The sequence below is a fragment of the Symphodus melops genome, assembly GCF_947650265.1.
Source record: "Symphodus melops genome assembly, chromosome: 1".
Taxonomy (NCBI): Eukaryota; Metazoa; Chordata; class Actinopteri; order Labriformes; family Labridae; genus Symphodus; species Symphodus melops.
The window spans coordinates 47,928,400-47,955,581 of NC_136691.1; the positions used below are offsets into that span (position 1 = coordinate 47,928,400).

Sequence of the window (27,182 nt, forward strand, 5' to 3'; positions counted from 1 at the left end):
CATGACCACACACACCAGACAGCACATTGAATACGAAAGGAGAAAAACAGCCTATAGGCCAGTAGAAAGGTTAGTGTTCACATTCTTTTTTTTTTGCTTTGTTTGTGCAAAACTTTCATTTCAGCTCTTTACAACAGCTTCTACGCAAACTAGTAAACTAACCAATGATAGCAATTGTTATGGCTGTTAAAAAAGAGACTAGTTGACGTTCATCTGTCAATGTTCCATCCAGAAAACACTTTGGCTGTGTCCAAAATCACTCACTCATTCCCTACACTCCCTCGCTATGCCTAGTGGACAAAAGTGCACTAGGCTTTTTAGTGTTGGGAGTGATTTCGGACGCAGCACACAGCGTACCTTTTTTTTAATGGTCATGTTTGGCACTGTAAAAGTACAATTTCGCCTTCTTTTTTTCTAATCGCACATCCTCTTTATTATTAGGCTACTTCTGAAGAGCTTTAGATTACAATTATTAGGGGAAAGTTGCATAGAATTAATTTATCCTCAGGGAAATTGTTGTACAGACTGTAAATAAATGTAAATAAGCCTATTAGTTAAAAAAAAAAACAACAACATGTAGGTTAGCGTTCATTAAACAAGTTTAATTTAAAGCTCACACATTAGGATATATAACTAGAATTAGTGGCTCGAGAATTTTAACGACACTTCACGTAGTCCTCTTTTTCCTCATTGTCGTCTTCTCCCACTTCTCTCTCTCTCTCTCTCACTCACACACACACACACACACACACACACACACACACACACACACACACACACACACACACACACACACACGAGGCGGAGTTAAGCGAGGACCTACAGCGGTGCCTCGGCTCAGTTCAGGGTCTGCTGTAAAACTCCCCTCGTCCTCCGTTGTCCATTTGTGGGATTCTTTCAACTGGTGTGTGTGTTTTGTCGGTGGCGGATAGTGAATGAGGGAAGATTCCGCCGTAAATATGTAACTTCACCCCAGCCAACAGCAGCGTTTCCACCGGGAGAAGAAAGATGGACTCTGTTGTGAAAAATACCCAGAAGAAGTTGTGGCTCCGCGGTCTGCTTTGGTGGTCGCTCCTGCTCGAGGCGGCGTCAGGAGGTAACGATGCAACTTTTCGACTTTTTTTATCAATGAAAACATACAAAGAGCTTCACCTAATTATAAGCATTCAATGACCCTTAAGTTACTGCTGAGATAGCATCCGTAAATTGGTCAACTTCAGAGAGTTTAGGCTCCTGAGGTCATAGTTGACCCTGACGGCTATTTTCAGGACAAAAAAGCTCTTCAATGGTCGTAGTTCAAACAACTCAAATGTAACCATTTAACTGTGTTGATCCTCTATATTAAGGCTACGACAGCCGACTGTGTGTCCCTAAATACAGGCTTAGTATCACTTTACAGACACATGTTTTGATGTGCTTCTGAGGTCTTTCAAAAATAACTAAAGTAAATGCATTGTGGAAGAAGGGTTTTTGTAGCAATGTTAGACTACCTAATTTTATTCTATTTTTAGTCTTTGAAGGCACGATTTTACGAAGTTATTTCAAATGAATGAGTCTTATAATCACATCAGTAGTTCTCTCATATTTATGACTTTAATCCGTACATGCTTGGTGCACTTGCAGGATATGCAGTGCACTGTGTGAGCAGCCACCTTATCAAAGAGAGGCAGAAATGGCCTGTGATGTTAACTGTACTGGAAGAGTAATCAGACTGTGACGATGGCACAATCGAATGAAATCCTAGAAGTGACAGTCACGTCTGTGCAGACAGATCTGAGATTAAAAAAACGTGTTTTTACAGTGAGTTATCTTCAGATCTACATTTATATCCATGCAAGCATTCATTAGCCTCTTTGCTTGAGTTGGTCCTGCATATGTCATCAAAATTCAGTGCTCACCCAGGCTTTCCCCCAGTGGATAATCAGGCATTATCTCACCATGACTCACCCTCTACATATCTTTCATTGAAAATAATTACAGTATTGACATTTATTTTGGTTCAATGCATGTCAGAATGTGTTGCATTCCCTCTATTCCTGTGGCATTATGAAACCAGCCAATGCTGCAGCACCCGTGCCGCGGCTTTTGACAGTGAATCAGCATCAGAGGAAGTATGACAGTCAACAACAAAAAACCAAAGAGGCACTTCAGTCAAGTTGCATCTCTGATTTGTTGTATAAACTGAGCACACAGGCAGTGACATGCACTGGTCTCTCACCCCTCAAATTAACTGTGAGCTGGTGTTTGCTCAAAGGTCACTGCTTTTGTTGTGAGATTTGGTGTGTGAAATCCCACCCAAAAATGTCCCTTTCCTGTTAACACGAAAGTACCCCTGCAGACATGGAGATTACAGAACAACCTCCAAACACCTCCTGTTTCTGCTTCTTAAGACACACATTCATGTACACACGGGTATGTTTATGTGTGGGTATTGTGTTCTGGCACTTTACTGTGCTCTTTCATTTTAAATACCCCACTCTTTCTAAAAGTCCTTGTTGAAGCAGATGCGTATGAAAACCAATCTAGCAAACAACACTTGGTCTTCAAGAATTGGGAAGTGAAGTGTGGAGGAAGACCCTTTCGGTTTAACTAAACATAATTTTCAATCCAATGACCTGAATTTCAAAGAAATAATGGAAAAAGAAAAAGGAGCATGCATGTGCATCCTTGTGAAGTGAAGGGGGAAATGTTATTGTATTCCTCTTGACAGTTTTCAGACACAGTTTTCAGTAAAGTCAGTCAGATGAATGAAAAAGGACAATAATTCAGTCGGTCTGTCTCTCGGTCAGAGAAAATAGATTTCATGCTATGTGCCTGTGGGCAAATCAATTACATTTTATTCCACATGTGTTTAATGGTTGTTAATGGCACAGTTCACCTGACTGGTCGGTTAATGAGAGCCAATTAAAAGCCATGGGGAACCCAAATGTCCTGTAGCCATTTAATCGTGTCATTTAAGGATTTATGTGCACAACAGTAAAAATGTAAAATGTTTTCATGCTAACTCACATCAATGTGATGTTTCTGTACAACAGACATTATTTCAGTAGAATGAAGAAACCAGATTTATTCTAGTGTCATCACAATTATACAGAATTCTGGAACGAGTTGGCTGTACGCATACACATATTTGTGTATAGTGATGTTTAAGCTAATTTTATGTTGAAAGTGAACTTTTTCTTTTGGTTTTGTGTTACAAGAAGATGTCTGTGATTTGTTGTGTTCTGGTTAGTCATATAGTTTTGTCTGCAATCAGTCCATGTTGATTGAAGGCTGATTATTGATGTGGCTTAAGGGCTTTACTGATTTAATGAAGTTCGTTTGTACCGTCCATATAGGATTGGACTGGATTTAGTCAAGCAAACTTCCCAATTCGTGCATTAACCCTTTTAACACTAAAAACAATCTATAAACATCAACTTAGTTTCACCAGACTGAACAACAATCAAAGGGTCAATCTGCCCCATTAGTAGTTTTTCCTTTCTTTCCCTGGGTCGTTAACTACAGATTAATCAAATATTGCATGGCCATGTTTCCTAAGATGTTTGTTAACCTTTGACGTTGCGTGGGACTCTGTTGTGCTCATTAAAAACTGTACTGGTGCTGCCAGAGAACGGAGGCTTAGATGAGAATGCTTCAGAGCGCATTAGCCCCGATTACAGGGTGATGCGAGATGGCTGGGAGGTGACGTAGAAGAAACAGCTGGGTCCATCCACCGCACTCTTTCTGGAACATGGGACCACAGACAATGTGGGGATGTCAGAGTCTTTCATGTTCAGGTTGAAGGTTCCTGTCAGGGCAGTGAGGGCAGGTCTTGACATGTCTGAGTCCCTCCAACTCGCCTACACATCCCCTGTCTTTGTTTGTACACAGCTGTTGTGGCATTTTAGTCAAATACCTTTACAGTTTCGTTTTTATCAGTCCTACCGTTCTGGAAAATGAATGGACAACTTTCTCCTATTGCTACAAACAAGCAAAAGCTTCAACCTGCAATTCTGCCACATTGCACTTTATTCGATCCTAAAGGTGCTCATTATGTATGAGCGAAGCTGCGATGCATCATAATTGCACACTTCTTGAATGCATGTTTATCATTATGGTTTAGCACCTAAAGTACAAACACAACGGGCCCACCTGGAAGGCTCAACTCTGCAGAGCTAAAGAGAGTTACAAACATCCTTTTATATCAGGTGAGGTATAATTTATGCGCCCTGCTATGAAGCTCTGTGGGTGTGTGTTAATGTGTGTGCTTCCCACATACACACACACTGCTCCACTGGCAAAGAACAGCCAGAATGATAATTAGCTTGGCTTTTATATCTAAATGTCACATGTTGGCTATATTAAGGCCACAATGCTTGACTTGACTTGTTCTGTGTTTACTGTTTTTCTGCTTTTGTACTTTCTGTTCAAGTTCTTAATACTCCGTTTGAACAAGTGTTGGGTGTTTATTTTAAAGAGAATGAACACCACATTGTTGTAAGTGCTATCTTTTTCTAATGTCGTCTTCTACAGCTTCCTTCTATGGTGATGGCTTTGTTCAGCTTAAGGCAACAGAGTCGTCCGACCATAACACTCTTCGCATTAGCTTCCGAACCTCAAGCACCAAAGGCCTGCTGTTTCTCGCTGCTGGCAAGACCGACTACTTCCTACTGGAGCTCCATGCTGGTCGCCTGCAGGTGGGTACATTCATAGCCCCATACATAAGCATATGTGTTCAAGCATACATGAGCATACACATGTATATATGTTCATACCCCCACCGATCTTAATCATGCACGATCACACACACTAGTAGTGAAACAACACAAACCCTGACCACCTTGAGCTATTGTGCCATCTCATCCGACGGCATCAGACTATTGTCACAAGTCACTGGTTACAACGGAATTGTGGTAGTTATGTTTCTTGGGATCATTTGTGACTTGATCAAATAGCAACTGACATCTGCTTCCGACTGCCAAAGTCCATCAAGATTTAGACATTTGTAAAGCTGCCATCATTTTTGGAATATAGTCTAATGTATTACAGGTCACATCTAATACAAGTTTTCAATATTTAAAATAAACTAAGTGACATATTTAAATGTATTTTTGTGTTGTCTAACAGATCGAATATGTATCCAATTATGATGAAAAAAAAATCCTTGCAGTTCCTATTTGACATGCTTGCAAATTTTACTTATCCTGCCCATTCTCTTTTACTTACTATAATTTATATAATAAAGTACAAACAAGCTGATATACTGAGACATTTATGTACTTTGTTCCATTAAGACTTAGTCATGAAAAAGCACCAAAAAAAAATCGATTGCTTGAATAAACTTAATTCACTCAAAGGTTAAATAACACATGGACACTTTTTACTCGTATGTGCAATAATAATCTCAACCAAGTGCAATAATCGCAACAATAATCATTGCCTTTTTTTGGTATATTTTGCTCCCACCATGCATATTTCTGGTATTTTCCTTCCAATGGAAGAGTGTTCTGTTCTATTATTGGTGCTGTATTATTCTGTATATTGTTACTTACAATACTTTTTGTATTTTGTGTTACATTTTTATCTTTATTTTTTACTCTTATTGTACATGCTGCTGGAACCTTAAATTTCCTGAGGGAGTCATCCCAAAGGATCAATAAAGTTTAGTCTAAAGTTTAGTCTAAGTCTAAGCTGTCCAGCATTGCCCTAAAATCGTATAACAAATATATGTAAGGATAAGGATAATCTTTATTGATGTACAAGTGTATGTACAAGTTATAGGATAATGTAGATGGTTGTTCATGCATGTCAATGGGCTGTCAATACAGAATACAATTTTCTTAACAGAATAATCTTAAATCACAAAGTCAGAAAATATGAGAAGCAAGCAGCAGTTCCAAATGAAATTGTGTGTTTGTGTGTGTGTGCGCAGGAAAAAAGACTTAAAATGCCACAATATTCATCTGGTTCTTAATATAGAAAGAATCCTATTATGCAAGAACATACCTCCGGAAAAGAACTTTTCCACTAATTTAATGACAAAATATGTTTACCTTGGGCGCAGTGATTTAGTGTGTACCAAGTTTGGTGCACTTCTTTACCCCCAACACACCAGCCTTCCTGGGATGACTTAAGGTGAAATACATTAGTCCCTTCAAGACTGCTTCTAAAACGTCTCGTGAGAAGCTCTGCCAGATTAAATCAGCATACAGAATGAACAGATGTTCTAGAAAGTCTTCATAATATGCAGACACATTCTGAAGAAACACTGAGTCCTGGGATATTCTCTTTAACATCAAACCGAAGACATCTGTGTAACTAAGCCTCTTTATGTATTACAATTGTGCTACTGGAATTGAATCATAACAAGGACTGTGTTGCTTTGCCATTCTTGAGTTAGCATGCTTGTCCTTGTTCCTCAAACTGGCACAGGTCAACACATTTTTTTTTTTTTGCTTTGTTTGTTCACTTGCACAAATTATCCTCAGGCTTGGGGTCTCATTCCATGTGAGTCAGACATGAGCGTCACTCCCTGGAAACCCTCGCATGAATAGCAGGGACTCAGCAGCAAGCCTTGACAAGCATGTCATCTGAAGGCAGAATTAGCTTGAGATGGTGACATGATGCTCTAAAGAATATAGCTGGAGGCCAACAGATAATAGTTCTCTTCCTGCCTAAAACCACAGGACAAGAAGACAAAGATTCCTGTTACAGAAATCTGTGACACAATAGAATATAAGCAATTATACCCTCGGTTTCCATTTTCAAATATCACAGTGTCTGCAGTTAATCTTTTCATTAATATTTGAAATGTTATTAATAATAATAAGACCATCAATTATTGTATTTATTAGGGCTCAACTATATAAATCATAAGAGATGATGTATATAGGCATCAGGATTGTTTTAAACTGTTAAAGATAACAACTTAAATCATCATTCACTAGTTTCACTGATTGAGTTTTTTTGTTTCTTCTCTTAGTTAAAAGTCGACCTTGGATTGGGGGAGCAAGTGTTACATTCAGATAGTGGCACCCAGCTCAACGACCTGGCCTGGCACTCAGTGGAGATCAACCATAAGCAGCAAGATGTCACTCTGACTGTAGACAAAAACTCTCACACAAGTGTAAAGATGCCAGGCTCCAAACATGATGTCAACATTTTGGATGGTCTCTTTGTTGGAGGCTCAGGAAGCCTAGATAGACCTTACCTACCCAGGGACCCGGTCGGCTTCAGAGGCTGCATGGACCATGTGGTCTTCAATGAACATGACCTGCTGTCATCACTAAGGCCATATACCGGATTTAAGACTGTCCACGAGGTGTCTCTAGGCTGTAGTCCCCAATTCTTTGCCACTGAAGAAGACCCTATCAGCTTCTTCAGTTCAAGAGCTTACATTTCTCTGCCAACCTGGAACGCCCAGCAGGAAGCGACATTTGAGTGTGTTGTGCACACTTCAGCCAAGGAGGGAATTATATTGTATAACTCAGCAAGAGAAGGGGACTTTGTGGCTATGGAAATTCAAGAAGGCTTGCCAGTGGCTATTGTTGGTAAAGGTGGAACCAAAACTGAGCTTCGTTCCCTTGCATTCATCAATGACAGGAAATGGCATTCAATCAAGTTGCATTTCAATTCCAAAAGCCTGGAGCTAACTGTTGATGGGGAGATGGTGAAAAGCAGCATTCACTCTCGTTCAAAGGGAGTTCAGTTTAAAGGTTATCTTTTTGTTGGAGGTATTGATGACAGTTCCAGAGCAGAAGTCAGAAAGATGGGTCTTGTCTCTGTTTCTGGAAAGCGTATCAGAGGAGGTTCCTTCAAGGGATGTTTAAAGAACATTGAAGTCAACAGAGCAAAGATGGGTCTCTCGAATACTATAGTGACCAAGGATATTTCAGTTGGTTGTCAGCCAGAGAGAGTACTAGAGCTATCATCTACTGTAAGCCCGACAAGTACTCCAGCTTCCCTCTTTCACTTGGTGACACCAACACCATCCCTTTACTTGTCCACCCTTGCAAAGGGTTTGGACAGAAGGTATGGCTCAAATTTTATGCAGTTCAAAAACCTTGTGGTCCAGGAAGGTGGTCGAGCATCTCTCGAGGCCAAACACATAAAGGTACTCTTGGACTTTAAGAAGCTTGGGATTCGACAGTCTCAGATCATGTTCAGAATTCAAGAGCAACCAGTTCATGGTCAGTTAAGGCTTGATGTTGATCAGGAACAGGAAGAGAACACCTTCGGCATGTTGGATCTTTGGCATGGGCGAGTGATGTATATCCATGGAGGCTCTGAGGAACTGGAGGATTTTTTCATGTTTTCAATTTTTTCTAGTAGTAGAAAGCAAGTTCCTGATTATCTCAAGGACAACAAGATGTACCGATACAATATCACTGTGACACCCACCAATGATGCACCTGAACTTAGTCTCCCTGAAGGAAATCTCTTTGTTCTGTTGGAACACACAAAGAAACGTCTCACCACAGATGTTTTAAAGGCCACAGACATTGACAGCAACTACTCCAACCTTGTCTTCTCTGTGCTTGGGAACCTGAATGCTGATGCAGGATATTTGGAAATAGAAAATCACCCTGGCAAGGCGGTTACGTCTTTCTCATATTTAGACTTGGAAGAACTGAGGGTGTGCTATGTTCACACAGGGGTTAGAAACTCAAGGATAGTTTTTAGAGTTAGTGATGGAGAAAAGGTTAGCAACACAGTGGTTCTAAGGGTCATGGCCGTAGCTCTGGAGTATAAGATTGCCAACAACACAGGTCTCCAGATCACTCAAGGAGAGGCAGCTATTATTGGTTCAAAGCAGCTGGCTGTGCAAACTAATGCTGTGAAACAAATTGTTGACATCCGGTATGATATCATTGAACCCCCCCAGTATGGAGAACTCCAGAGACTTCACTCGAGTGGTGAATGGAGGATGACTGACTCTTTTTCTCAAAGACTAATAGAAAAAGACAGACTGAGGTATGTTAGCTCTTTTCAAGAAATCCAGACACTCAATGCAACCGATTACTTTAAGAGTAAAGTTACTGTGGCTGCAAAGGCAACAACTGAAATACTTTTCCCAATCACTGTGAAATGGGTGAAGTACCACCTGGTCAGAAATGTTATGTTACACTTGGATAAAGTTCGAAAAGTGACACTGGACTCTGAGTGTCTTTTTGCCTCAGCTGAAGGTGTGGACCTCTCGGAGGATGACCTTTATTTTCGGGTTCTGACCGTACCAAAGAAAGGGAAACTCCTGTTTGACACCACAGTCTTGGGAAAGAACTCAACCTTTAGCCAAAGAGATGTCACAAACCTGAAAGTACATTATGAACTTGTCGACAGGCCTCATGAAGATACCAACGACAGGTTCAAATTTCAGCTGGTTTCCAAACATGCCCAGTCACAAAACTACGATTTCCAGTTTTCTATCAAAGCTGATGTTAATAGTGTGTTTATGAAAAACGATGGCCTCTCGCTTCTGGAGGGAGAAAGTAAACTCATCACAAAAGAGGAACTGTTTGCAGAGACTTTGAGCACAAAGGATATGTATTACACAGTCATTAACAGCCCCAAACATGGTAAACTAGCCCGTATTAGTCAGTCCAATTCCAATGCTAGCTACAATCACATCTTAACCTTTAGTAATCAGGACATTTTAGAAGAACGGATCATGTATATCCATGATGACAGTGAAACCACTCAAGATGAGTTCAGTTTCATTGCCTCCACCAGCCAAGGCTTCAAATCGTCCATTGCTGAAGATGAAATTGGCTCTAAAGAAGGACATTTTAACATAACTATTCAGCTGCTCAATGACCAAAAGCCTGTACGTGTTATTGATAAAGTGTTCCATGTAGTCAGGGATGGACAGAGGTTACTCACTATAGAGGATTTGCGTTATCATGATGCAGACTCTGACTTTGATGATGGCCAGTTGATTTACACTCGACGTGGGATCCCAATGGGAGACCTGGTACTTGTTAATGACACTACTCATCGGCTGTTCCAGTTTCGACAGAGGGATTTGGAAGAAAAGCGAGTTTTGTTCACTCACAAAGGTGTGAGCACTGGCAGGTTTGTGCTCTTCGTCTCAGATGGTAAACATTTTATATCAAGTCTTCTAGACATCAGTGCACATGACCCTTTCTTGAAAGTTGCCACTAACACTGGCCTACTGGTTCAGAAGGGCCATTCAGTGACCTTTTCTACCAGCAATTTTAGTGTCACAACAAATTTGGACATTCGCAATGACCAGGATGTCATGTACATGTTGGATGAGGCTCCTAAGTATGGTGGACTTTATCACAATCAAACTAAAGTAGAGTCATTCTCGCAGTCTGTTTTTAAGGATGGACTGATCTCATACAGGCACCATGACAGCAAACATTTGGCTGACTACTTCAACTTAACAGTGAATGCTAAAGGCCTTCGGCTTACAGAGAGGATCAATGTCAAGGTTTACCTGGAAAGTCATCAGAGGCCACCTATTGTGCAGCATCAAAACACATTACTGGTGGAAGAGCGGAAACCAGCAAAACTTGATGGGAGTATACTGGAGGTGAGTATTGTATGAAATTACAGGGACAGATTTTAGAGTTTTTTAATCAAAGCTCATGTGAATCTTTGTTCATATTTTATGAGTGAGATTTTTCAGGTAACTGTCATCTTTTTCTTGTTTACAGGATAAGGTTTAATAACGATTTGTGTTTGAAAAGGGTTACAAATTTACATTTTGATCTTCAACAAAATGTAGTATTGATGATGAAAATGATTTCATTAAAGAACCTGCTTCTTTTGGTCCAGATACTTGGCAGATTGTCTTACCAGTAAAAAAAAAGAAGAAATATTATACCTTTTATTATATCTTTTTAGGCTGTTAAAAGGATAAAAAAGGAATACCAGCTAGTTTGCAATGATGCCACATTACATTTATCATAAAATGAAACTGACTTTTAGTGACACATGTAACATTTCAAATTTAACCACTGAATATGTTCTCTGATTGATGCAGGTCACTCATGAGGACAACCTGCCATCTGAGATTGTATTCACAGTCACGGCAGCCCCTTCTCACGGCTTTCTCCGGCGTTTTGTGGGAGCCGAGGAGCGCTACATCGGAACTGAACAGTCCCCTGTCAAGACATTTACCCAAGAGGACGTGAACAGCGGGAACATCCAGTACATGCAGGTGGAGCCCAGCAGAGTTAACGACACTTTCATCCTCCATGCGACCAACGGGGTCACTGACGTCCCTGACATTAGGATGTCTGTTGACATCATCCCACGCCTCATCCCACTTCAGGTCTCTGATTTCACTCTAAATGAAGGAGCCTCGAAGGCACTGACCCAGGACGTGCTCAAAGTTGTCAACCGACACTTCTCCGGAATTAACTTCCTGTATAGTTTGACTGAGCCCCCCCAGCATGGACATATTGAACACTCCCGACACCCCGGTATACCCTTAACCTCTTTCAGCAGGAGGCAGGTAAGATATTCTTACAGTAACTCTTTAAGTTGTTACAGAAAAAAAGAAATGACATGGCAGCTGAATGAGTCATAAATAAATAACTTAAATCTTTTTTCTAATGCCCATAAGTAACTCTTTCATGGACTTGTTTAGGGAAGCTGATATTTTCCCAAATTTAACTAAAATCAAAATTCTCTTTTTCAATGCTTGTGCCTTTAGAGCCGTAATTAAATGACTGTTTAGCAGGCCTGGAATTGTTTATTGGAGCTGATTAAAACTCACTCAATCTTTATTTGTATAGCGTCAATTCATAACAGGCGTTATCTCGAGACACTTTTCAAAAGCAGATAAAGGACCTTACTGTTTGTCTGTTAACATTTACGAAAGAGCAGGTAACAAGACCATGCTCATTGTTATGTTTACAAAAAGCAGGTAAAAGACCTTACTTATGGCTATATTACAAGAGCCCAGCTTAATCCGTCATAGCGTGGCAAGAAAAAACGTCCTTTTAACAGGCAGAAATCTTCAGCAGACCCGGGCTCATGACGGAACAGCCATCTGCTAAACTGTGCTGGGCTTGAAATGGGATGGGGGAGATGGGACAAGATGCAGAAAGAAGAATAGGATGGGATAGGTTTGGGGGGGGGGGGTTGTTTGGGCAGGCCATCCTCACCAACAGTCCCAAGGAACCTAAGAGAGCTCAGGAGCTCCCAGAAAAAGGAGAGGTTAGAATATAAAGATAGTCAATCAATCAATCAATTGATGGAAAAATAATTGGATGTAGTTTGTCCTTTTTTCATGCCCATGCCTAATCACCAGACCAACATTTATGGATACGTTCAATAATTTTGAATAACCTTTTTATAGTAAATGTTTTTCCAGTGCTCAAGTCATCTTATCCTGCAGTTTACATTTCATCATGAATGTTGGCCCTTTCAACAGGCTCTTGTATCCATACTGATTACGTTTCAACACACATGGATTCTAATTTGTATTTCCTGAGATTGACCCCCTTACACTTAACCTATCCTATCTGGAATCTTTTCACCTATTGTTATAGTCCCTAATAATCTCACAGATATGTGTAAATGTATTTAGTCTCTATTCAAAAGAGAAGACCCAAGCACCATTTGAGTGTTTGGTTCTTCTCTCATTTGCTTAATCTTTTCATCTTTTGTCTCAGTTTTTACCTAATTATTTCCGCCATGTTTACTCAGGTGGAGCATGAATTTATTTACTACGTGCACGACAGCAGTGAAACCTCATCTGACAACTTCACCATAGTGGCAAACGACACAGGCCTGAGGAAGCAGAGTGCAGCACAGACGGTGTACATCCAGGTTACAGCTGTCAACGACGAGCCTCCTGTTATTACAGCCAACCAGGTCCTCAGGGTGAGTTTGCACTGCTGCTCTATATTTAAACACATGACTTTTTTTTTTAACTTGCAAGTCTGGCACCATAGCTTAGCGTCAGACAGTTTTCATGTGGTCAGTGTTGCGAGTAGACACGGCTAGTTGGATGAGGGAAACTATGTTTGCTATGTGGAGGAGGGTCCTGGGGGGGCCGAGCTGCAGAGAACAAGCATCGACATACATTTAGATGTGCCTGGGACTTATCTGAAGGTCTGTTATGGTTGTAAGGTGCTGACTGTTCAAAGAAATGACCATTCAAAGGATTGATGAACTAACTTTTTGGTTGTTTTGTTGCAAGGAAAGATGCTTTTGTGAATTGATGCAGACACTGCTGTTTCACATAGTTCAGTATGACTGGAATAGCTGTTTTAGACTGTTCAAGAAGACAAAAGGTTTTAAATCAAATGGAGAATAACCGTCAGGCATTTTACAGTCACAAGATTGTGCTGCTCTGAATTTGTCCAGCATCATCCCCGCGTGGAGTTACATGATGACATTTTGTTGAAATTGCAAGAACTGGTTGTGTGGCCTGGCTTCAGATCAAATTCCTTCACTTCCCTCTCTGTCCCTTTCCATATAAACCCTACTGGTTATTTACCTCAAGTCTGTTGCTCGTAAATCTGATGGAAGGTCCATGTACGTCCATGTACGTCCATGTCCATGTACTGAGCAGTGCTGACTTGTACAGTGTCGGCTTTAGTGGCTGGAGTTGGGCGAGGTCCAGCTGGAAAGAGAAGCTGAAATATACCTCTCTATTGTCTGTGCAGCTTTGCCCCAAATGCCTCAAATTCCTCTGGGATTCTGCAGACTCGATGAAGAGACACTTTTTAAATATGTTGCACTGATGAACACGAGGAAACAGGTTGAATACACATCATTTTAATCAGAAACCCTGGAGATGTTGGGTTTTTTTGTTTGTTTTTTAAATAGTCACTGATGAACGGGTCTCCACATTAAATGCAGTGTTTCCATCAGATGTGATTGTGAGTCACTCGGATCGGTTTTTAAAAAAAGTAGTTATATGTAAATGTATTCATAGAGTGATTACTGACATTGATAACTGACAGGAATGAAAGCTCGAAACTATGACATGCTAAAAAAAATCAAAAATGTGCGATACTCTCACAAGAACACAATAGAGACAGAATGCAGACTTTCTGCAAGCAGATTAGTCAAATGCATGTCTCAACAGGTACTGTATGTTTTAATTGATTGCTGAGATAAATAGATAGGCACTAAGATGTTTGGGTGTAAGGGAAATTGGTTCTCCTTGACCACAAGGGGGCTCTCTGTCCCTGCACTTCAAACCTGTGCTATTCACTAGACCGGCAGATTAACATTTCTTCTTAAGTTCTGGTGTTTTTGGAACGTTGTTTAGATCTTTAAATTAATGATTCGCCAACACATATGTGCAAAAAATAAAAAATATTGGCAAAAGAACAGAAAAAATCCAATAAAATAAAACCACAAAACATCATAAATAAGAGGTGAATGTCTGGCTGTCAATCTCAACCTGGAATAAAAGCCAACGCAAACAGATTGAGCAAAGATTAAAACCTAGTGTCGACAGTTTATGAGCAGCCACCTCAAAGGTTCCATCACCTCAGGTTTCATCCCGGGACCATTAACATCTGAAACCGTCTGGTGTGTTAGCTGCAGTGCTCTGAAGTTGTAGCAAAAAGTCAGACAAAGATGATGATGGCAGCCAATGTAAAGTTTAGAAAGAAGTAATGCAATCTTAAAGTGGATCCTGAAGCTTACACTGCTGATATTATCTTTCAAAAAAAGATGTTAGGGAAGGATTTCTGTTCAGGATCATTTTGTGCCACAGAGATCATCCATTTTGTCAGGATCTTAACGTGGAACTCAAAGACATTGAGTAGTCAGATTTTATACAAAGTGTCTCCTTCAGCTAAACTCTCTTGTTTTCTTTTCTTCTCATGTAACCCTCTGTGTGTTTTTTAGTTGAAATGATTTCATAAAGATAAAAGAAAACCCTAATTATTATATCGCCTGTGAAAAAAACAAAGATGAGGAAGACTCATAGGAGTTCAGAGAGGATCAAAGACGTTGTTCGGTTTCTTTTCTTCCACTTAAGCTGCCACCTGATGAGCTTCAGACGCCTTCAGGGAAGGATCTGGACTCAAAGGGCCTGTTGGTGCAAATTGATCTCTTGTGCCTTCTCTTTGAATTTTGTGAGTCACACTGATCATCAAACCTTGTAAACTGATCGTGCTGTGACTTCCTGTCGGGGGGGGGGGGGGGGGGGGGGCTGTTTTCTTGGAGGTAGAGTCATTTCCCGTTAAAGAACACTTGTTAACCTGTGTGGCAAGTGTTCTCGGATGCTGAGCTCAGATGCTGTGAGAGCAGTGTGTGTGTGTGTGTGTGTGTGTGTGTGTGGTGTTGTACCATGTGGTAGGCGAATGTGCTGTTTAGAGGTGCTAATTGAAAAAAGTAGCTCATGCTTCTGTTCCTGTAAGTAACGCTTAGAGACAAGTGACAAGCCAGCTCCCCGACACTTACCTCAGCCTTTAATTTTTGTCCTTTTAGGGTCATTAAGACTCCAAGATCACCCCATATTTAGTGTCTTTAAAAGGTAAAGCCATGCTCAGGTTTTCTCTTACTCTTAAGGCATGTTGTGGCAGACTATGTACCCGTTCATCTGTGTGGTAAAAACACCTTTTTCTCCTTTCTACCCCCTGCAATTTCCACTTCTGCAGTGTGGGATCACTGACCTCTCATTCACTAACCGTCAAAGGTTAGCATTGAGAACTTTTTTCACCACATTACATTTACCAGCCTGTGAACACTCAGATGTCTTGTGGCTTCAGTATGACCTTAAAACCGATCTTACAGGACACATGCACTCAATTGTAAAAGAAACTTTTGAGCCCATAATTGGTAAAAAGCACTTAAGTCCATGAACTCCAACCTGACCAGACTTGACCACATCTAAAAAAAAAACACACATTTATGAGCTGAAAGCTGCGATAAGAAATGATGTTGATGATTATAATTGGTCAAATGAAGACATGTAAGTTGTGCCTCATAGAAACAATCTATATCATCATGTATCATGTATAATCATCCTTACTTTACAGCTCTCCAGGGCGCCTCTGTGTCTTTCCCCTCGTTTTTTGTTTTCTGGCCCACAACCTGAATGATCTGATTTACTCTTCTGGCTCTCACAGCACAGACCGGAGCCACAAAGAAGTCAGAAATGTTCAGGAGTTGGTAGAGCCAAAGACACAAATGAGCTATGATAAGAGAGAATATTCAGCATGTGTCCAAAGTGTTGCTTCATATGACCCGATGGCGGTGAATAACAATCTTGCAGAAAGTGTTGACAATTTGTTTCGGCTGCTCCTGAGTGAAACGTTTTGAATCTGTAAATGTAGACAAAATGAACAGATACACCAACAAAAAGAAAACTTGTGCCATTTTTGGGGTTTTTACTTCACTTTAGTTTGACAACTACGGTACATTAGACATGATAAGGAAAGTTGTACTTTAAAAAAAAAAAGAAAAACAACAAGAAAAGACCTGTGTAAAAATGCACAAAATATTTGTATGTTAAAGAACAGAATAATAGTGTGTCCTTAGATTTCTTTATATTTCCACATCATGTCTTATACACTAATAGGAATTTAAAATAGAAGACATTTTTAGATATTAGAGTATAAAAGTAGTTTACATTACCAGTTGCTAAATTGAGTTTTTGCTGAGTCAGCATCAGGGTCTCCGTAATGGCTCACTGTCACAGCTACATTAATCGTACTTTTCCTTCTATAACAAGTCAAAACCAAAGTTAGTTTGAACGTTTGTGTCCCAGTCTGTGGAATCCAACCTGTGTGACGGACACTAGCTTGTTACGCAATAGCTGCTATGGCCTGCAGTACAGAAGCTCATCCTTTGTTGTCGAGAGTCTGCGTGCTTCAGCAGTTTTGTGTTCTGTGTGTCAATGAGGTCCTCTGTTCCTTCGTGTTAGCTCGAGGCTCTTTGAATTTACATTGAAGCAGGACCTAAACTGTGCCTCGCCAACACGCCACAGTTCATCCAACTGTGCTTACAATCTGCATGGCTATATTTAGTGCTGAGCTGTGCTTCATTTTAAATGAGGTTGTAGACCGTGGCTTGAGTGATGCTTAGTGTGACATTTTATTCCATAGGTTGTTTCTGACCTCAAGTGCTTCAGTTAAAGATGATTCTTATAGCCGCTTGGCATCCTTGGATCCAAACTCTATAGAGTTGAACATGTGAACCTGAGTCCAGTGGACGAGGTGTTCTTTCATCAACACAGTCTTTGTTACCACGAAACCAGAATTACACAGATATATCTGAAAACTGGAAATGAGCTTTTTCTCTAACGTCCTTTTTTCTCTAGTGTGTCTTTTTTAATCGAGTATGTCATTCCTTCCATCAAAGTAAATGTCAAACCGATATTTGGCTGTCATGTCTTGTAATGTCAAATAAAATATATCTGTTTCTCTGTCCCTGGAGGCCTTAGTTTTCATGTGGATTACAGATGGCACCTGCTGTGTCCTTGTCCATCTTGTGTCCAGGTTTGGGTGTCCTCTGTGACAGAGATCCGGCCGGAGGATCTGAGCGTGCAGGACCTTGATAGTCCCCCAGAGGAGCTTCACTTCATGGTAACCCCCCCCAGCAACGGACACCTGGCCCTGAAGAGTGCGCCCATGAAGGCTGTGCTAAACTTCACCCAGGCGCACATCGACCACGGCCAGCTGCTGTTTGTTCAGAAAGGTAGAGATCGGTCTCAGCTACTGCAATACAAATCCTACACATTAGCGGTGAGGCCGGAGGAGATGATTTAGGTTAACCAAAAAAGGAAATACATTTTGTGATTAGATAAAACAAATCATTAAAACAGATGACAGCGGTGGTGCAGGAGAGGTAAAGAGACCATAGACCATAGAAACTGTGAATCCAAAAGAAAATCTAAAAACAATTAAAGATATGTTTAATTAAATAAAACAAACTGCATAACATTAAAGTTACTACAATCATTTCTCTAAATGTAAATGTTCTTGTATCTTCTTTGAAACATTTCTAAAGAATTAAAATCTATAGAGCGAGGTGAGCATGGTACTTCTTTGACTTTCAGTGGATTTCTATGATAAAATGGTTTTATCACGATGTCCTTCTGAAAAGCTATCATAAAAAAACATCTGTATCTATTTATTATTTTAAATATAAGCATCAACATTAAATCACATGTTCCTTTTTAATATTGCAGTATTCCTTTTTTAATCATGATCAGTATCTTTTTATTCCGGTATGCGCTTCTGCCGTATATTCGTGTGTTTTCTCCGTTCATGTTAACTTGTTGTTGTTGTTCCTCTATCGGCCACTAGGGGATGCTGTTGATGATTTCACGTGCTTTGAGTTGCTTAAAGATCAGGTTTCTGCTCCCTGTTCTGAGTCCGATCTACGTTCCTCTTTTCCTGTTCTTGTACCTCAAGTAAATGTTGTGATAATGTTGTGTGAGGGTCTCTCCCAGCACTCCTTTTTTTCTACACTTACCTACAGTAGTACAGACAATTGATTCTGAATGAGTGTTTCTTAAAAGAATGGACATTTCAAGCTTGCGCAGTAGTTTTTGAGTTTTTTTTATTAGATTGTTTTTTTGCAAAAAACCAAACCGGGCTTATTTGTGTATTTGTGAGATATACATCCAGAAAACCGACACACAGTTCATGTTAATTCACTGCTGCAGACCAAATCTAACAGCTTTGCCTCATTTGAACCTTTTCAACGTTTCATCGCATATCTAGGTGCCATGTCTGGAGGGTTCAACTTCCAAGTCAATGACGGCGTGAACTTCACCCCCAGGCAGATCTTCAGCATCACTGCACGAGCCTTAGTCCTCCGTTTAGAGAAGAACCGTCCTCTGAAGGTGTTCCCAGGTAACTATGAGTAAGCTTCATTAACAAGAAATAACAACAGAATTCTTCAAATACTTTTAGTTTCATCTGAAAACCTCATTAAAACTGAAGTGTGGTGGATGTGGGTCTTAAAGGGGACTCTTTTTAACTACAGATTGATACACGTTGGTGTTACAGTGAGTAATTACAGTAGCAGGAAGGTTTACTGTATACAGGATTAATTTCAAAGAAGCTGCAATGGAAAGCCATCACTCTCCAGGAGAAGTGGTGTGTCTCACTGGTTTTGTTTTGAGTTTGTTTTGTAACATTTAGGCCCAGTGGAGAGGAACAGGCTGTTTTAGACTTTGGTAACACATCCTGTACAACACTTTATTTTTTTTAATGATGTTTTGTAAATGTGATTTATTTGTATTAATGTGTTTTGTTTATCAAAGAAAATGATTCACTGTGATTCGACCTCCAAATCATTGTCTATATTTTGTAGTTTCTATTTTCTAAGCTTTTGAGTCAAGATGCAGCTGGACAGCTGCGTCCTGAAAATGAAGTGAAACAACATATTTTTGTCTGTTACTCTCATTGTCTGACTTTTTCAGATCTGCTATTAATATCCGTACACACAGAGGTCATTTCCTTTTTTAAGTTCCTCATAAGTGTTTCAATTTTTTCATTCTGAGAATAAATGGGTTGTTTCTGTCACTTTGCCCTTAAACACATTCCTTAACCTGCTTGTATGATCAGCTTGACTGCAGCCTCCTCCCTTCGTTAACTTATTGAGACATTTTCAGCAAATCATTACACAAACACCAGACTGGTGAGTCAGCTACTGCCGCTGCTTAATGTTTTGACGTAAAAACGTAAGGGCTAAAAACAGGCCGGCCGGGTAATGTGTGTCTGTCTGCAAGTGCATTTTAAGGTTTTGTGTGATTTCCAGAGGTCTGGTTTGTGAGTTAGAGGGAGAGGATGCTTTGAGGGCAGAAAACTGCCAACTGGCACGCTGTGCTGAGCTTCCCAGCCACAGGGTGAGTGGGTACTTGAAAAGCTGTGCCACTGTCTGGCTGAGGCCGCCCTGTTTGTTCTTTGTGCCAGGCAGGGCAGAGGAAGGGGAGCTTTAACTGACAAAAGAGGGTTTTGATGGGGTGAGTTGGGGGGATGAAACACTTTCTTAATGTGAAGGTAAGATTAATCCTTTCCTCCTGCCAAGCTTGGTCCTTAAATGTCTGAGCGCGCTCTGTTAAAAGATATAAACCCCTCACTAAATGGTAGCATATGCTTTATTAAGGGAAGAGTGTTACAGTAAGTTATGCAGTGTTACCTGCAAATATCTCATTCATGTTTGAAGGAAATGGGGCATGAATTGTGTCAAGTCCTTAATTACTGAAAACAATGTGTTCTATATAAACATGAGAAAATATAAACTGTGTTGAGTTAGAAAATAGTTTCTACAAAACAGTTGCCATTTGAAAAAAAAGAAAAAAAGGAAGAGAAATGCATCGGGGCAAATAAACATTTAAACCACATGAAAAAAGAAAAGCTGATGGAGTACAGCCTCACCTAAATGATTTGATGGCTGATGTAAATTCTCTCTATGTCCCATTATGTGCAATTCTTATCATGTCCATATTCTATTTTTTTTATTTATAATAACACTAATCATTTATTCATATGTTTTCAAAACAAGACCAATTTGCTATTATTGTCAGAGGTATTTTTTTCAGTCTGACATTTTCAAAGTTGCAACTTTTTTTCCTCTTAGGCGAATCTTTCCTGACTTTACAAGTAGTGTCTTGATTTTGTTATTTTTAAATGTTGCAACCTTGAAGAGATTCCTACATTATACTTGTCTATGCTACCACTTTGACATGCTCAACAAAATATCTCACACTTTAAAGAAACCCATATTCTACAGATTTAGAGAAAGATAGGTCTTCTTTGTCTTAAAAAAAAAAAAGAGAAAAAAAGGCTGTCTCTGCTTCTTCCTGAAGGGGGACACTTCCCACGAGAGGCAGACGAGAAGGATGGCAGTACTCATGACATGTGATGAATGAATTTCACTGTGCTGTGAGCCCTTTTTCCCTATATCATCGCGTTTAATCATTTATCAGCAGTCTTTGTTAGGATCCTTGCAATCTTCTCAGTGGCAGCAGAGCTGAGGAAGTCGATGTAATTGTTTCTTAGAAAAGAGGCTCTCAGTAGTCAGTCCCTGTCACACAGGCAAGAGATGGTTCTGTTTAGATTTTCCCCAAAGAGGAAGATCACTGAGCCTTCAAGGAGCTGATCCACTTTTCATTTCTTGTTTGGATTTTATGTAACAGCCCGCACTGCAGTCGGACCGAGCTGTAAAAAGTCTAAGATGTCTGCAGAGCAGCTTTTATTTGACACATCAAAGAACTCTCATCACTTTTTCCCAGAGCTTGTTTTGCTTAAATTGGAACCAAGAAGACGTGTAATGCTTCCAGAGGGATAAACTAGCAGTATTTGCTGCACAGCTGCACAAAGGTTCTAACAGTGTGGTCTCAGTTATCTGAATACCAGACAAGTAGAGCTATTAATTCTTTATAGATTCACTTTCCTGATCAGTTATCCTTGCTATTCCATCTGTAGGCTCATCTACACCAATCACAAATGATGGTTTAAAGGCAGTGACCAATGACATCAGCAACACTTCAAACCGCACCATAACATTCAGTGTGATTCGACATCCTAAACTGGGGCGTCTGGTGACGAGGCAGCCTGACAACTCCACTGTAGACATCTCAACTTTCACACAAGATATGGTGAGTGAAAAAAATGTCGCGTTTTATACAAGTACAGGTAAAAGCAGAATACCAGGATGTGTACTAGTTTAAGATGATACAGTATATTATAGGGTTCTTCCATTCATGTGGTAAGTTGCCACTTGGATATTATAAATAATTTATATTCTGCATCCCTATTCAGGAAATGGACTCTGAGCTTCTCTTGCTAAATGGAACATATAAGGCTTTTATGTAATCAATTATTTTGACAGATCTGACACAGTAAAAGCTCCTTGTGCTTTATTTACTGCTGAGTGTAGCAGACTTAAATTAATAATGGAGTCTTGTAAATACTTGAGGTCATTTCTTTTCTTGATTATTGTATCAGTTCACTTTCGGGATGGTCTTTGTACAGACTGAATGTCGTGATCTCTATTTATGTGAGTTTATTTTGTGAATTTGTGCTCTGCCTGAGGATCTGTGGTATTTATGTTCCTCAGGTGGACAGGAAAGTGGTTTGGTACATTCAAACCCCCATCGAGTCAGTGGGCTGGGAAGCCATGGACTCCATGACCTTGTCTGTGGCATCACCACCTACCTCTCTGGATGGCCAGACTTTCAAAATAGACATTTCCTATGAAAATACTGGACCTGAACACAACTCAGTCCTGCTTGCAAACACAGGTATGAACAGACATGCAGGAAGTTGCATGTCATTGTCCACTGGTGACTAATGTCATCATACTGGTAATGCTCATTGTAACAATGCTAACATACTGATGAAGGCCAGGTATGATGTTTACTGGGTAAACATCGTAGTTAATCGAGGAAGGCTTTCATTTTGCAAATGCTAATGTTAGCACTTCAGAGCTACATAGCTTTTCAGTGTTTGAATACATCCCTTGCAATTCAGCATTAAGATTTTTTTATATATTACTAGCTACTTGTGCCTTTGGCAGTCTTCTGTATACTGTGTTTAACCAACCAAGGCCCACCTCAAAAGTTCCTGTGCTTTCTGAAAGTACTCCCCTCGGAGCAGGAATATTTGAGAGGTAAAATAAAGTTGCTGTGACTTCATTAAGACACTGCTTCTTGCAGTGGGTAGCTTCAAAAGTACCTAGCCCCTTGGGATAATTCATGTGATGAAAGCAGCACATAATGGAAACTATGTATATTGATTGATGAGCCATCTCATTTTCTTGGGGGTCCAACACAAAAATCACCTTGCAGTGTGAGACAGACAGTCACATACACCATACACACATAAAAAGCTTTCACCCACACATCCCTCCCACAGCACCCACACCAAACCACCAGAAGTAGATGCTCGTAATGACATACAATGCAATCAAAAAATAATTGACAACCAACAGCTGTATGATATTAAAGGGGCAAGAAGACGTTACCATTAGAAGCAGCAGCATGAGTTTGTGAGAAAAGGTAGTAGGCATTTCTTAAAAGGTACAGTGAATCTTTATTTTACTGTAATTCAACCTGTAGGGAACCTGAAAATAAAGACATGTACCAAATTTAATGGTGCTCTATAAAAACATTGATGTGACATTTATGTCAAGCTCTGTTGTGTCTTTCTCTGGGAGACACAAATTAAATATTTAACTCCTGACCAAAGCTTAGAAACCATTGACCACTTGTTGAAAGCCAAGCCTCGAGCATCGGTAAAACAGAAGAGCATATCTTGTTTATGTTTATATTACTTAAATATGTCAAACAATGTTTTTCCTTGGTAATGAAATCAATTGTTGCTTGGTTCTAGGTGCTGAAGTCAAAGAAGGGGAGAGTGTCGTAATTGATGAATCCAAGTTGGATGCCACTAACCTGATGTCGAAGCTGCCGACACTTCAGCGGAGCAGCCATGAGATCTGGTTCCAGGTGACCTCACTGCCTCGGCATGGTGTTATAGTGGTGGGCGAGAGAAACCTCACCAAGGAGAAACCTAACTTCTCCCAGTTCATCGTTAACAAATATGGAATCACATACAAGCACGACAACTCAGAGACAAACAATGATTCTTTTGTATTTAGTGCATGGATAAATCCCAAGGGTAAAACAGCACAACGCCCTGATGATGACTTTGATGTTGTTGAGGAGCGTTTTAACATTACGATCACACCTGTAAATGATCAGCCGCCTTTGCTTAAAACCAAAGCTCCAAGTCTGAGGGTGGTGCAAGGAGATGCAATAGCCCTCAGGCCTGAAAATCTCAAAGTTGAAGACTTAGACAATCCTCCAGATGATATTCAATTCTCTGTGATTAGTAAGCCAAACAATGGTTATCTAGCTGTGGAAGGAATGTTGAATGAGTCTATAGTGACATTCACCCAAGCCCAAATCAATAATGGAAGTGTCTTTTTCATCCATGATGGAAGCTCCGTCTCAGGGGTGTTCTACTTCAGTGTGACAGATGGCCATCATAAACCAATTTATAAACTTTTTAACCTAGAAGTGGCAGAAATCACGATTTCTGTGGTCAACAACGCTGGATTGACACTGGAGCAAGGCAAGACTTCAGTATCACTGACCCAGGAAAACCTTGTTGCTAACACAAATGGGAAAAACAAAACCATTTACTACCAGGTTACAAGGCCTCCAAACTTTGGTAAACTTCTGAAGGACAGCCAAGCGGTTATGCAGTTTGATCAGGAGGATCTTCAGACTGGAAGCTTGTCCTACCATATGATCTCCCTGTCCTCTGCAGAGGACAGCTTTGAGTTCACTGCCTTCACTTCAGAGGCAAACTTGACCGGCCAAGTGCTCAATATAACTGTTCGACCTTTGATCCAAGTTGCTAAAGGTTTGAGGATTCCAAATGGAATTGATGTGAAACTCAACACTGATTTTCTTAATGCTTCTGAACTTGCAAAAATCAGCAACAGTAACCCAGTATTTAAAATTGTCTCCCATCCTAAGTATGGGAAAATGGTTCGGACGAATCCCAAATTGTCCAGGAAAGCTGTTCCAGTCGAGTCCTTCACCTTTCAGGAGGTGATGCAGGAAAAGGTAGCCTTCAAACTTCATGCAAACATTACTGGAGTTCAAGAGCTAAACGACTCATTGGTGTTTGTGTTGACAGCTGATAACGTCCAACCTGCTCAAGGGGAGGTTCACTTTACAGTTGTTCCGTATGATCCAGCACTTTTTCCAACTATAAAGAGTCCTGTGCCAACCACATCAACTGCTCCACTGACACCGATGCAGACTTCGAGAAATGGCACTGCTTCACCATTTATGTCTACAGCTTTCTTCACCACACAGCAACCAAGCAAAAACCACCAGAAGTTCAAGGCACGCAACCGCTGGGGAAACGCTAACAGAACTAGCATTTTTGGTACAACCCTCGGCAAAACAACTCGTGGACCGGAAGATTTTCACTTTAGGAACACACCAGTTCGTGTTGAGTCCTACCCTCAAAAAACGTCCAGTCCACTCCTGGTTATCTTACCCCTGCTGGCCCTGCTGCTTCTGGTAATCATCTTTGTAGTACTGGTTGTCTTTGTTCGACACCATAGGGAAAGGAAGCAAAGCACTGCAACACCAAATGAGCAAACGGTTCCAAACAGTCAGTCCTACCAGGGTCAAACCCAGAGGAGCACGGCAGTTCCCACAGTGACTGTTACTCCATTAAACCACGCTTGCCCCGGTAGCCCTGTTTTTGATCGTCTATCACCAGTTAATCAGAGCTCAGCCTATAACACTATTGATTCAAATGTGCTTGTTAGTTCTTGGAGTAGTGGTTCCCCTGCTTCATCATCCCAAATCATTCACAGCGCCACTCCAACTCTGCAAAAGAATCAGTACTGGGTATGAACCAGCCTGCAGCTGCGAAAACCAAGTTTGAGCTTTGTGTTTGAAAATACGGTTACAGGTTTTGGTACCACATAAAAGTGTTGTGAACTTTGACTAAATAATATGTTGTCGGTTTCCACCTGAAGCTGCATTCATCTATGTTTTTGTATGAAAACTAAATCAATTACAGTATTCACTTGTAATGAGGAACGAAGAGGTATCACCCACCTCTGCAGCTTTACACAGTTTTTAGCCTACTTCAGTGTTTTTTTTTGGTTCATAGCATGTTACTCTATGGCTCAGTATCACCTATCTTGGTCAAAAATCTAAATTGAGACCACAGCAAATGACGACCAGGCAAAGTTTGAATCTCGGCAAGGAAGAAAAACAATAATTCACCTGTCGACAGTAATAGTTTGTCAAGAGTTGGTGGAGTCCTAGCTAGAGCTCAGATCTCACCATATGGCAGATCCAATGGTATGATGATGTTCATGTTTGTCTGCTTAATCAGTAATTCAGCATTATTTTTGTTATATAATCAGGAATAACACATAAGACCGTTGAGTAACAACTATGGTACATTGAAGCAGATTTTTTTTTTGCCCACTAGTGGCCTAAAACTGGCTAATGCAGCTTTAAGGATGAATAAATAAAAACTACTGTGGCCAAAGGCCATTGCAATACATTAACCATCATTTAGACAGCTTTGACTAAACACTGGTTTCGATCCAACACCTGTATGTATAGCACTGCTGTATATTTAGTTGGTGAGACAGACTTTGGTTTTTAAACAATTACCATTACTGTTTGGTGCCTCGTGTGTTGAATTGCTCAAACTGTCATCTTGTCCTTATGCACGTTGAAGTCTCTCTCAGTTATGATCATATAATGATGATGCTTATAACAGCTCAACACTGTGAATTAAGAAGACTGGCACAAAGATGTATCGTCTAAGGATTTCTATTGATTGTGAATATTTTTTTATTGCTGTTGTGTATTATATATTATAGCAACTTTTTTAAACTCAGGTATTTTGTTAACTGCCATACATGCACATGTTACCTTGAATAATTAAGGTCTTTGTGTAAAATAACAAGACAATATTTCAGAATCTTAACATCTGTCTGAAATGCTTCAGTATTGCTGTATCTTTAAAAGGGACATTTGGTTTAATCACCCAGATGAAATCACACTGGTTAAATTGTAAGCACTGTTTTTTTTTGTTATTGTGTTTTTATATTTTATCTTTCACAGTATTTATATATTTTTAAAATTGTGCACAAAAAAATACTTTCTTATACCAACTCTCACCTGAGTGATTTGAAATCAAATTGTAAGTGTAAACTGTACTATTCTCCGTTTCACCTACAGCTTAATAGAATAGTTGGCGCAACCAGTGTAGTGCTGACTGCCATAAAATAATATCTGTTTAAATACAGGACAGGAATTAATTAGGTTGTGTGGTGAGCCAATCATTCTCCAGCAATTGGGCCAGTTGTTGGTCTCTGAGACAAAGAGCTCATGTTTTGCGAACACTGACACTGAAAATGTTTTCTACTGAAACCATCATCGCTAGTATTTATTATAATTACTAAAACTAATTATAAACCTGTTTAACTTGCGTCCTTGGATTCTTAAAATGATCTATTGTAAGGTTGTTTGACACGGTAACCATGTATCTACTGTAAATTAAGGGTACCTTATTGACTGACTGTATCCACGGGCTATGGGAGATGCTGTCACAAAAGAATGCTGTAAACACAATGAAATAACTTTGTACTAAAGAAAAGTGTCCATCACTGTATTTCATTCTCACCTGAAACCTGATGTGTAACAAGTGTTGTATTTATTTATACCATATTTTTAATAAACCACTTGT

At 40.0% G+C, this 27,182-nt stretch overlaps 1 protein-coding gene across 1 annotated transcript; it reads left to right on the forward strand.

Moving 5' to 3' along the window:
• The first annotated feature begins 739 nt into the window (after nucleotides 1-739).
• Nucleotides 740-27,182, forward strand: cspg4ba (chondroitin sulfate proteoglycan 4ba). Its single transcript, XM_079357850.1, has 10 exons — nucleotides 740-1,096; nucleotides 4,516-4,679; nucleotides 6,965-10,537; nucleotides 10,991-11,464; nucleotides 12,664-12,840; nucleotides 17,424-17,622; nucleotides 18,654-18,785; nucleotides 21,366-21,538; nucleotides 22,000-22,183; nucleotides 23,274-27,182. Exons 1-10 carry the CDS (start codon nucleotides 1,009-1,011, stop codon nucleotides 25,322-25,324), a joined length of 7,215 nt encoding a protein of 2,404 aa, XP_079213976.1. The 5' UTR covers nucleotides 740-1,008; the 3' UTR covers nucleotides 25,325-27,182.

Bases quoted from the DNA above. Each gene is read 5' to 3' on its own strand.
- cspg4ba (XM_079357850.1), top strand. From the start codon at position 1,009: ATGGACTCTGTTGTGAAAAATACCCAGAAGAAGTTGTGGCTCCGCGGT. The intron at 11,465-12,663 runs GTAAGATATTCT...ATGTTTACTCAG, and splicing joins CCTCTTTCAGCAGGAGGCAG to GTGGAGCATGAATTTATTTA. The intron at 18,786-21,365 runs GTAACTATGAGT...TTCCATCTGTAG, and splicing joins TCCTCTGAAGGTGTTCCCAG to GCTCATCTACACCAATCACA.